General features: G+C 40.2%; 1 protein-coding gene across 1 annotated transcript; it reads left to right on the plus strand.

The window, feature by feature from the left end:
- Window positions 1–2,370: 2,370 nt before the first annotated feature.
- Hmx (H6-like-homeobox) lies at window positions 2,371–11,801 on the plus strand. The gene is made up of 3 exons (XM_068300439.1): window positions 2,371–3,754; window positions 8,841–8,950; window positions 10,137–11,801. Exons 1-3 carry the CDS (start codon window positions 2,877–2,879, stop codon window positions 10,988–10,990), a joined length of 1,842 nt encoding a protein of 613 aa, XP_068156540.1. The 5' UTR covers window positions 2,371–2,876; the 3' UTR covers window positions 10,991–11,801.
- The last annotated feature ends 1,713 nt before the right edge of the window (window positions 11,802–13,514 follow it).

Here is a 13,514-nt window from a genome sequence, read left to right on the forward strand (position 1 = left end):
AGGGAACCCAGGAGAGGCTTTGTCAGGTCTTTTGTCTATGCATTTTCAATTTGCAAAATGAATGAGTGCAGTCAAACAAGTAGAACAATGCAAAGGAGACGGCTTCTTCCCCTTTATCCCCACCTTACCAACACAACAACACAAAACCGATTCGTAATGCAATTTCCATTTGTGCGTTCCGTTTAAATTAAAGTGGGGCAACGCCAATGTGTCAGGACCTTTTGAACTTCGGTACCAACTGTATGTCTATCTCCCATTTCATTTGCCCACTCTTCCCCATGGGGAGAGGCTGTGGAAATATCTTACATGAGAACGAATCAAAAACAAGAAATGCGCACAGGGAAATTATAGAAAAATGTGTTACATACAGGTGAGGTGAGCAGCTACCACCCACCCCCACACACACACACACACATAGAGCACCGGTTTTGGAGGGAGCCTCACTTCAAATATTGCGGTGGCTGTCAGCACTTTGAGACGCACTTTGGCCAAAGCAATCTTCTAAACAGGATAAATGTAATTGCGCATGAATTTCTACGCATATTTCGTAGTCGAAGTCGTCGTCGTCGTCGTCGCCGTCGTCCTGGTCGTCCTGTGTTTGAAAAGATTTTATTTTCGTTCGCTTTTTAGTTCACCTTTTTTACCGTCGGCGGAAGAGACAGAGAGAGAGAGTGAGAGAGAGACCAGAGACTAGCAGCATTTTAGCGGTCAACTGTGAGGCCAGACCTCCGATTGGCTCAACTTCAAAACATTGGGACACGCCCACACGTTTGCACTAGCAAGAGGGAGAGAGAAAAGAAAAGGAATCTCTCATGCTCTCTCTCGGTGTGTTTTTGCCTGTGAGTCTAATTGACTCCCATAACGGTTGTTTTGTTTTGAGCAAATTGTTTGCAACACTCTTTGAATGCTTCGTGGTTGTTGTTGTCTCAACTCAAAGCAAAAGCATTTAAGAATTCAATTTCTCCCTCTACTGCCATGCTCTCACTCTGTCGCACTTGCCTGTGCAAATGCTCTCTCCACTATTAGCTCTCTCTTTGTCATTTCTCTCATCTCTCACTCGGCTAGTCTGCAAAAAGTTCTTTGCAGAGCTCAATTGTAAAAATGGCCGACAGTATTGCGCATGAGGGAGGTTTCTGTTGAAACATTATGGAATCGAAACACTCCATAGGGACTTATTGAGTCTATATTCCTATTCAGATCTAAAAAAAACATTTCCTTAAATAGTTTTTATAAGGGTTCGATGACTATTTTGGGGTATACTGTTTATTTATCTTTGACAAAAATCAAGATTTGCACCACATGGCGTATGAGTAATGTGGAATAATCTTACAAGGCTTTCTAATGCAGAGTGTTTCAGGTGATATTCCTTATCAAACTAATTGAATACACATTAGAATGCTGTTAATCACTCATGTCAGTTATTTTATTCGTTTGAGAAACATTTTTTAATTTTAAATGAAGTTTTATGATAATTTATTTCATTTTAGATCAATATTTTACTGAAATCGTTAAATTTCTTTAGAAATTTGAGTCTTTTTTAACTTATTTGATTGCCCCTTTAATTACTCTCTGTAGAACTTAAACCTTTATGCTCAATCAACACTTAATATTATGCAGACATTTAAGTTAATCCTCTTTTAAATTGATTGACCCGTGTACACAACATTTAGCCACAACTGCAAATCAATTAAAATATATTCCAAACACTTTTGGCCAAAAACTTTCTATCTACGCAAGACATCAGATGCAACAGCAGCAACAACAGCAGCAACAACAACAGCAAAAACTAGTTGAAGTAGAAGGAATATTTGAATAGCTCACAGAGCAACACTTGACCTCTGGTAGGTGGCAATTGATTGATTTTATATTGGCATTTCAATAGACTTTGGCCAAACGCACAAACACAGCAGCAGCAACAGCAGCAGTTGAGTCAGTTGGCAGAGCAGACATACCGTTATCGCCCCCACTTGAGACATGTTCCAAATGCCAAGTGTTTCTCTGGCTCTCAGCTTAAAAGTCGCTTTTTTTCGCACAATTTAGACGATGCGTTTTTTTTTTTTGTGTTTTTTCTGTTGTTGTCGTCGCTTCCGTTCAGGTTGCGACAGAAGAAAGTGTCTGTCGATGCGGTTGCAGCGCAATTGTCGAAATAAACGAAAAGGAATTCAACTGCAAATAGTATGGAAGTGGGAAAAGCAAAGCAGAGCCCAAGCCAACCCTCTTGGAATGACAGAGAGAGAGAGAGAGAGGACATACGATGAGAGACTACACAAGCACACCCTCCCAGGGAGGGTTAGGCAGGAATAATTCTCTCCCTGTGCGTGTGTGTGTGTGCAAAAAGCATTTAGTGCCAAAGACCAAAAGAATTTTTCAACGGCCACCAACCAACCAACTAACCAACCAACCACCTTAGTTGGTTTCAGTTTCAGTTGAGCGCCGCATGAGGTAGCAGGGCTAGAACGAACGCTCTCCGGACACGACCGGGGGTTAAAAATCCAGAGACTGAAACAATAAAAATACTTAACGATCGTTTTCACAAGCACACACACACACACACACACAGACAGAACTCACACCACAAACTCACAGACACTCACACACACACACAGATACGGTTTGCCGGCAAGGACTCAGAACTCAGGACCAGGACCTTTGAGTCTGTTAACAGAAACATTTGAATTTAAATGCGAAACGTTGATCAAACGGTGCAGACGTCTCGCGGTGAAACGAATACACGGCAAAACTGTTTTTACGAAAAATAGTGAATTTTTGGCAATTTAGTGTGAAGAATATAACAGAGTGAATAAAGATTTTATCAATAATAATCAGGACGAATATATACATACACATAGAAATATACACATACATAGAAAAGTGCAATGTCTTCCTCTGAAGCTGAAGTTGATATTAGTGTGGTATCGAGTCCAGAGCCAAGTCCTTTAGGCGCCGTCGGCCTAAGCATGGCCAATGGCCGCGATAGTCCTTTGATGGTTGCACGGTCACCGGCTCGTTCGGCCGACGGGAGCACTCCACCGGCAACACCAACACATCGTTCCACGCCCAACACAACCGCCGGCACGCCCACTCTATCCTCATCATCGGTTGCAAATGTTTCGGCTGCAACGCACTATCATCATAGTCCGACCGGAGCAGTGCCGCCGGCTGTGTTGCATCATCATTTGCAGCACCATTTGAGCACATTGGGCGGACATCCTGTGGCTCTGCATCATGCCCTGCACAGTTTTGGTCATCTGCATCATGCCGGCGCTCACGGGGCGCCGCATCCAGCAGCATTGCTGCAACATGCCATGGTGCCCACGCAACAGCAGCAGCAACAACAGCACCAACCGCACCACAGCGACAGATTGAGTCCGCCACCTGCCTTAGCGCCAAAATCCCCAGAACGCACAGATAGCGAGGACTTAAGTGGCCATAGCCTCAACAATAACAACTCCAAGGTTTTGAATCACAATAATACCAGCCCATCGGCAGCTTCAGTGGCAGCTGCGGCGGCAGTGGCAGTGGCAGCAGCAGCCGCTTCTGTTGGCCAAAATAGCAACGACAACGATAGCAATGGCAGTAGTAATGGCAATAAGGCAACAACTGGCTCCAATGGCTTCACCAGCTTCTCCATCTCCAGCATCCTGAGTCGCAGTGAGCCACCGAAAAAGAATGGCGCCTCCACACTGATAACGCCCATTCCACAATTGCCGCAACCCGGTTCGGGTGGACCGCAGGATGCTGCAATGCTTTCAAGGTAAGTCCTCGAAAAAATACAAAAATATGCCAGACAGATTAGATCAACCCGAAACCAAGAAGTCAAATGTCTACAATTTTCACGAGAGACAAAAGAGAAGGCTAAAAGGTTTTCTTCAGGTGACACAAATCCCTTCGCAGGAAACAAGTAATATTCAGGTTCCTTTGGGTCCTTCAAAGTAAAAACAATAAACGTCTAAATGTAAAGGACAGTTAAGTAATGTCCTGATATTTCGAGTAGATTGGAGTAATATGATAGGTAAATTAAGAAAAACAAATGCAATATTAGACAGTTGGACAATTGTGATTGAATTTTAGATAGTTTACGAAATGTTTTGAAGAGTTTTTGTTTCGCTTATGTTAAATATGAGAAGACTGATGAGATAAAATTTAAAGTATTTACAATATTACGTACCAGGAATGACAGAAAATGAATATTTAACTTGAATTCTTTCGAATGCTATGGAGATCACTTCTAGGGAAAAACGTTTTTCTACATCCGAATTGCTAGCATTCGGATTAGCTTTAATTTTAACTCATCCTATTCATATACATATTTTGCCCACTGTATAAAGACAAGATGGCATGACCCTCAAATTATGGCCTACAATATCATATTACACAACATTTGCTTATGAAATTTAATGCAATTGCTGAATGAATGAATAAAAGTGAAGCAGAATTTAGTCGAGTCCTGGAACCCTCTTCAATGTACGAAACTGACCTACATAAATGTGTAGTATGCAAGTTGTTTAATAATAAAATAAAGGCAGACCCAACTTAGTCGACATTTAACAAACGAAAGAGATCAAATTTCAAATTGGTCGATTAACGCATGTTCGATGAATCAAATGGAGAGAGAGAGATAGAGAAGTGTACCTAAAAAATGTTGCACTTATATTTTATGCAGGACTAAAAGGACTCCCTTAAGTTATTGCTGTTGTTTTTTTTTCTGGTAAATAATGATCATTTTCATTTCATTTACGCGTGCTCGCACCACTGATCGTTGGCGATAAGGCGAGGGTCGCGCAAGCCAAGTCAAAAAGGATCGCCCTCGTTCAAGTGTTGACTCCTGCTGTTTGGCGCTTACAGCTGACGTGTGACCGAGTGACCGTCTGACTGACTGAATGACTGGCTTATCGCTTAATCATCATCATCATTGGACTCGACTCTGTTTAATTCAAATGCTTAATTCAAGTCCATTGAAAAGTCCGTTGAGTGATCGCTTAAAATTTTTCTGCAACAACTTTCACCTGGGCTGCCACTGCCACTTAACTAACTTATTTTGACAGTATTTTTAATTAGCCAAAGGTTCGCTCTCTCTCGCTCACTCTTGCTTTCTCTCTCTCTCTCTCTCTCTGCGGTTGCTTAATTATGGTTGGAGTTGTTTTGTCTTCTCTTTCTTTAGAGCTGTAACTCAATACGCTTGTGAGTGAAATGATTAACAATGCGACAACAAAAAGGGTGCTCCTCCAGGATATTGTAAGCTCATTGTTCTTTTCTTCCTGCAGCAAAAAGGATGACGCAAAAGTACATACAGATATAATTATTATATATATAGGACTGTAATTACAATACAATTGCAGTCCCATTGCATTGCGTCGGGTCCAAGGATAATGAATCTTATCTCACACAATGGGAATTAGTTTGTTGCGGCATTTAGTGGTTGATGATTTTTGCCTTTGATTTCTAACCACTCTTATCTAGATGATTGCAATTGGGTGTGTCTGTGTGTGTGTGTGTGTGTGTGTGTGTGTGTTGGTTCCCCCATTTAATATCAACCATATTCTATATCATAAATGACAAATCTAATGTCCAAATCTCAGGTTTGACTTTGCCTGCCTGAAACACGCGTGTCATTTGCTCGGCTTCCTGTGGAGCAACCAAAAACTAATATTATATCCCTCACAAATGTCACAATTTTTCAAGTACTATTGTCCTCTGGACTATGAGAAGACTAAGCCTCTTCTTGTCTCACTCTATGAATAAGATTATAAGCTATATATATATATTATTTGTTCGTTAATCCCATCGCCTATTCTCACTGTTCCTGCTTATTCAAGTGTAAGCCATTTCGCACAATGTTCAATATTTTGGCTACTTTGTGGCCTGAGTCGAGTGTCCTGAAGTGCGGGCACTCAGTATGTATGTGAGTGTGTTTGTTGTCCTTCCACCCGTTCGAAATGTCACCAACAATTTTACAACTAATGCAGTTAACAACACAAAAAAAAAAGGGGCCAATCGGGGCCAGATGAGGTCCAATTAGTGTGTGCAAATCTCTTATACATGAACGACTCTTAAGCGGTTTATGCCTGGCGGGTATAAATACAAATATTAAAATTTCCGTTCCATTTTCTAAATTCTATTATTTAAATTATGGATCACAGCTGCCTTTTAATGGTTCAATTCAATTGGAGTATTAAATGTGCGGGCTAATCAAGACGCTGGAAGCATTTGAAGTGGTTTATAGGAAGAATCAAATATAACTAATAAGTCAATAAGTTAAGTGAAAGTCGAAAGATCTGTGAAAACTGCTAACCCAAAGGTTTTAGAGGGATATACAACTATTTTAAATCAAGGACGCACATCTAGACCACTCCTTGGATCCGTCCCTGTTTCTGATAGTAAGAAATAGTCAATGAATTCTCCCTTAAATTTAAAAGATGTTTTCCAAATTCAGTTTAAAAATTCATTTAGTTGTATTCATTAAATCTTTTCTTCTCTTATCCGTTTCGGTTTTCATTTTTCCCTGACTTTTGATTAAATTGTTAATTTAGTTTAGTTTATTTGCCAATTTAATTTTCCCCTCCTCTTATGACTTTCCCCTTTGTAAAATGTTTAAGCTATTTGTAAGATTTGCCCTTTTCGATTTGAATTTCACTTTCACTTAGATCTTCACTTGAATAGCAACTTCAGTCTGTGTGTGTGTGTGTGGAATGTGGTAAGATTGAGGACTTCAAAGCGATTTCGCTGGGCGAAAGCAAAGCAAAACCCATGTTGAACGCCATGTTAAACAACTCAATTGCATAGCACACTTTTATCATGGCACAAAAGGGCCCCAAGACAAATTATGACAGCAGGCAAAAGCAAAAAAACAGAAAAAGAAAGGAAAATGAATGAAAAGCAAAGGGCATGAGGATTCGCAAAACAATTCATTAAAGGAAAATAACAGCCATGCATCAACAAGGAAGGCAAGGAATGCCTAGACCCATCGCTCCACCCGTTTTGTCGACTTCTGACAGAAAGAGAGAGAGAGAGGTGGAATTGGTCGGACGGGGGGAAAATGGGTGGACGACGACGACGACAACTCTGATGATGAGGGGCCGCACCCATGCTTCACAGTTTTTTAAACATGGCCGTCCACTTCCGCCACAAAATGACACCAATGTAAATGAATACACGGTCGTTGTGGTGGCTGCCCGCGATTTGCGGATCTCGAGGCCTGGGGCTAAGTAATTTCGTATTTATTTCATTAGTGGTCGGACAGTTGGGCTCTCCCGACCTTTTTCTGTAGCATTTTTTGTTTTTGTTTGATTTGAATAATTAGTTGAGCAAATAGCTACAAGCTGTTTAGCAAATTCCCCTTCTGACAGCGGAAAAATTAGCGTAGTAATTGAGGTAATTTCTTTTGTTTCTTGCCTCCGTGTAATCTGAGCCACAGTGAGCTGAGTTTTTGCCTTTTTGGCATCTTTTTTGGCCGGCTTCAGCCAAGCTATCCAAGCGGCTTTCTCTCAATTGACGCTGTAAACATGAAGCCCATTAGAAGTGATTTGAGCCCCACGATTGGGGAAGCCTTCGAACAGCTTTCTAGCCTCAGTCTCCTCCCTCCCCCTCGAGTAAAAGTCTATTGAAAAGAGGGCGACTCATAATTTACCTGACTGCAAGTAAAACTAATCGAAAAGCATTAAGTATTACTCAGAGGGAAAGGTGGGTAGACCAGTTGGATATTGATTTACACACCTGTATGTACCTTGGCCGCAACGAAAGAGGTCAGCAAAATGTTAATGTCACACACACACACACATGAACAAGTTGGGCGCATTTGTCTGTCTGTCTGGTAAAGTGGGTGGACGACTCACAAGAAATCACAGTCCACCACAGTTCCCATTCTGCCTCTCTGCCTGTCTGTCTGTCCCACTCTGGTCAAGGGTCAAAATGGGGGTTAACAACACTAAACAAAACGAATGAAACGAATGAAAGGCAAAACGGCTCCCAAAAAGCCAATTCAATGGGGTTGTTAGTTTAATGCCTGACATTGGTATTCTAGACCGGTGAGAAATGCATTTTGCTTTCGTTCAGCATGCTTAAACCTCAAAGTTCATTGAGTGCGTGGGAAGCACAAAATCAATTCCATCCACCCATCAATCGATTTCTATGCCAATTTCATTTAAACAAAACAAGTGCCGAATATCCCCTTAACTATATGCTATCCAAACGCGTTTGTTAGTTTTTCCCTCAAGCAATTAAACATTTTAGTTGATATTAAAATTTTGAAGCCTTTGTAAAACTTTTCCTAAAAATCCTTTTAAGTTCAAGCCATTTGCTTGAGAATTTCGAAAAGGACTTTCAGTTTTGAATCTTGGAACCCTCATACTCCCATCGTTTATCATCCCATATATGTATGTATATATATAAGTCTATATATCTAGGTATGTATGTATATGGGGCACATTATAATGGAGGAAAAGGCAAACAAAAAGTGTTTCGTCTTGCAAATAAAACTTTGCCTCTATCTACATAAATAAATAAAATGTATTTATAAAGATGCTTTTAAGCTAGCAACTTAACAAGGTTATATAGACACGCACACACACACACATAAAGAGGGTTTCTTTGGGGGAAGAGGCAAGAAGTTTGGCTGTGGGTAATTCACAGCAGATGTTGCCAGTTATGGCGCTACTTTTGTTGGGGTTGCTTTTGTTTCAGCTTTTAATGGCCTATATATGTATGTGTGTGTGTGTACAGTCCAAAAAGTTGGCTCTCTCCCACTCCATTGACCCAAAGATTTCATCCATTTGACTTTACATAATTGCAATGTACTGATGATGTTTAAATTATGTTATTAATTGAAAACTCTTAAATTTCAGATTGGGTTTCATCTCACAATGGGGAGCCTTGGCCGGCCGTTATGCTGCCCTATGTCCGCCCGGCTGGCCTTGGGCGCCACAACGTAATCCATTCCATAGTCCAACCCATGGTAAGTAAAGACCAAAAACAAAACCAAATTGATTTACATTAACTCTCTGGTACTCCTTTCTTGCAATTAACCAAATAGTTGATCTAATTGAATTACCACATTTAAGACCCGTCACTCTGGAATGTCGAGTGTTCACATTTGCCGCATTTTTCTTGTAGATTAGACACCCACCTAATACACTGCAGTTCTGCTTAGTAAGAGATTAGACATTCTTTGAATGTCTATAGTCGTCTCTAATGCTTCAAAGAATTCTCTTCCACTTTGCCCCATTGCCATGCATTGCATTGTGTCTGTATTGCATTAATAGCCATTTTCAATTAATGGCAATTTGTAATCGAGTATTGAGTTACGCCCTAAAGCGTGTATATATGTATGTGTGTGTGTGTGTATGTAGGGATACATATGTTTGCACCACATACAATTGGAACTGTAATCCTATTTAATTGGCCCTATCGGCATTAGGGGCCATTGAGATGCATTTGTTCATGTAAATTGCCCTTAAGTTTTGCACTCTCATACCTCAAAAACAAAGGCAAGGAAAATTTTCAAGCAATCAACCGACCAACCAACTTCATTGTGAGCGTGTTTGTGTGTGGGGGTGGGGGTGGGGGCAAGTTGATGAGAACTAAGGAAAGCTTTTTATGTGCCACATCAAATGCTTTTCAAGCAAATTACGGCAATTTAAAACTTTTTCAAATGAGATCAATACTAAAAAGCCCGATAAAAACAAAATCGACCAACACTGACTGACAGCCATTTTAAATGGTAATTTAACGTTCACCAACACACACACACACAAACACACTCCTATATACGTACATATGTATGTGTGTGGTGTTTGTAGAGTTGGACGCTCTCCGCGTTTGCGCCGTAAGCTCCTTAAGAGGGCAAGGACATAACAGTAAACTAGACAAAATAAAAACACACAGAACGAAAAAGATGAAGACAAGTGTGAGGTTAAGTGTTGCAGCTTAAATCCGTGCATGTAGCAACCCCTGATGAAGAGACACCACCCACAAGCCCACTCATCCACTCATCCACACACACACACTCTCGCACTCTCACACTAAAAGTGAGAGAGAGAAAGAGAGTGTGAGTGGGTGGCACAGAAACTGACAAATCAACTAATAAAATTTTACCTTTCTCTCTCTTTCTCTCTTGTTCTCTCGCTTTCTCTCTTTTGCAGACAGTTCCTCGACAAATACAACGGAGAATCCACCATCACCCACATCGTTGAGTCCCAACAACAGTAGCGGCAACAACAACAATAACAACAACAACAGTAGCAACACTGCCAATGCCAACAACAACAATAATAGCAACAACAACAACAACAACATGAGTAAATCACCCTCACATCATGCATTATACCAGCCACAGCAACAGCATCCACATGTACAACAGCATCCACAGCATCCACTTCAGCCCAGCACACCGACAAGCAGCACCAGCAGCAACGGTGGAGGCGGAGGTGTCCTCCCTGTGGTCCATCCTCATCATTTGAGTGGTTCACATCATTCTCATGCCAGCTATTTGCTGCCCACCAGCTCCAATGAATCCGACGACGATGGCGAAGAAATCATCGAGGAAGACGATGGCACGGATGGTCCTTCGGATAGTTCATCACCGCATGCCGATGGCAACGGATCAAAGCGAAAAAAGAAAACACGCACTGTATTTTCTCGTGCCCAGGTCTTTCAACTGGAGTCCACCTTCGATATGAAGCGTTATCTCAGCTCCTCGGAACGTGCTGGCTTGGCCGCATCGTTACGCTTGACCGAGACACAGGTGAAAATCTGGTTTCAAAATCGCCGCAACAAATGGAAACGTCAATTGGCCGCCGAACTGGAGGCCGCCAACATGGCCAACATGGCACATGCAGCCCAGCGTTTGGTCCGTGTTCCTGTGCTCTATCATGATGGCACAACGGCTGGCTTTGTTCCACCGCCGCCGCCGCATCATCATCCCATGCAATATTATGCAGCAGCAGCGGCACGCAACACAAGCCCACCGCGTCCGCCGTTGTCGTCGCTGGTATAGGGAGTGGGGTGCCTGGCGGCACCCATGTCGCTGCTGAAGCCGCCAACGCCAACGTCAATGATGATGTCGTTGCCACCGCCGCCGCCTCTGCCCCTGCCGCCGGCCCCATCATTGCGCCCGCCGCTTAAAAGCTCAGATGGAGATGGAGATGGCGATTCGGATGCGGAACAAGAACGTCTTCCCACTCTCCACAATGGCTCAATGGAGGATGAGGACGATTCGGCCATCGATGTTGAAGCCGATGAAGAGCCCGACGCCGAACAGATGCCTGTGGAGACACCTCCAGAGCTGCGCACAAGCCACAACAATTGCCTGGAACGCAAAGAGAGCGTGGATTGTGGAGGTGGTTAAGTTTCTAGTGTCGGTTCCACTGGCCAGGAGTAGTGCACATCCAATTGGTTTCAATGCTAACACCCCTCCCCCCATCCCCTGCCCACAAAGAGAGTTAGCTTAAAAGGTTTTGTGTTCTTTGTTTTGGATAGTTTGTTCCTAAAGCTTTTGTAAATATATAACTCTATATACATATGTATATAGACATTCTCACTTGTCGATTTGGTAAGTGGTCAGCAAATTGCTCAATCAGTTGTATCCTATATACATATTAATATATATATATAAATAATTGTCTGGGAGGACATTTTCTATGTACAATATAATTACATGAGAAAATTATGCTTTAAAATTATTTAATTGCTGGTCAAGATTTAGTTTCTTATTTTAGCTTTCGATTTACACTTACACACACACACCCACACACACATGTAAAGCAAATGAAATTCGATTTTAATATTTAAGCTTAAACTAATTAATTAAGCCAACAACAACTGTAATGGAAATAAGAATAACAACAACAAACAAAACAAAGACAACATAAGTCAAAGCAATTACCAAATAACTAGTTAAATTATTTTTAACAAATAAATTCAAATGTTGACATAATCCAAACGAAATCGTTAACAATATCAAACTAAACCAAAACACAAGAAAATATGACAAAATTAAAATCAAATATAATAAAAATACTTATTAATAAAATATATACTTATTATACAAATGACAAAACAAAAACTGTTTTATTTTTTTTTCAGCGAATTTCCAATCGAAGGATCTAGACAGGGAAATTTGCTGATAAACTTGGTAGATAACGGTTTATTTATGAAATATCAAAAGCATTTTTTTAAATTCTTATACCTTTTAAAAGTAGTTATATTGAAAAAAGTAATTATTTTTTAATATTTTTCTCATTTCTCATGGTCAAAATTTTATAATGTAGATCAGTTTTGACATTATTTTCTTTTCTTTGTGATGAAGTTGTTTAACTGCAGATACTTTTATTAAATTAAACATTAACTGAGCTCTCTTAAATTTAAAAATCTTATCAAATTTGGGGGTTTTTTCTTTTCATTTTTCCTATTTTACTTCTTATATATCGTCCCACGACCCCTCTCTATAAAGAAGTTACAGAAGTCAACAAAATATTAAAAAAGTTACAATATACTTGAAATGGATTTGATTTTAAAAATAAATTCAGTCAAGTCTCGATAATGCTTAGCCCACTGAGTCGAAAACCTCAATATTTTGTAAGAAATCGCTGGCCATTTGAACAAAATTTCAGCACTTTTCTAATTCAATTTTTTCTTTAAAATATGACATAAAACCTGAAATTGAAAGCAAAGTCCGATTCAGATATAACTCATGTTTGGATAACTGATATTAAGTCATAAAGTTCAGTTGATTTAAGGACGAAGAGGTAGCCGTTCCCCACATTTCTTTTAGAAATTATTTACAATTGTTTATATCATATTGACGGTTGATCCTGCATAATAGAGACCTAGTGGGTTAGAGGTTTCTGTTTGAATTATTGTGATGTTTCTTATTTCAAATTTTTAGTCAAGCAATTCTTTAGGGAGAATGTATATAATCATAGTTTCAACTAGAAGAAAGGTTGAAATATTGATCCATTTTTCGAAATTTATATATTAAAAGTCTTAAACTAATATATTTAAAGTAGCATCTCTTGATTACACAGAAACTAATAGAAAATAATCATGTGTACTTGAAATAAAATCTGGCGCTTACATTTCAACAAGTTTCATAATTGACATGGGGTAAAGTCAACGGGGAGGATGAAAATGAAAGCCCTTTCCAAAGTGGCAGAAGCATTTATTTAGGTTTAATTGCCAACGCGAAGTACAAATACTTGTATATAAACACATGTATCCCATATGTGTGTGTATGAGTGGATCCTAGCATGTGGCACATTGAGAGAGATAAAACTGTAAAATGTTGCCATTCGCTGGCAAACAATGCCAATTGCCTGTTATTATTGTTGCTGGCAGAGGCGTTTTAAGTTGCACATTTTATTGTGCAGTTTGTTGCAATTTAGTCACGTTGCACGCGTTGAATGTCGACTGACTATACATACATATATATTATATTTTTGCCTCTGAGCTTTATTGTGTGTGCCACACATACAAACACACACACATCTACATACACACACATACATATGTATATTTATCCT

This window comes from Drosophila tropicalis, unplaced genomic scaffold, assembly GCF_018151085.1.
Source record: "Drosophila tropicalis isolate 14030-0801.00 unplaced genomic scaffold, ASM1815108v1 contig_878, whole genome shotgun sequence".
In the NCBI taxonomy this organism is placed as follows: Eukaryota; Metazoa; Arthropoda; class Insecta; order Diptera; family Drosophilidae; genus Drosophila; species Drosophila tropicalis.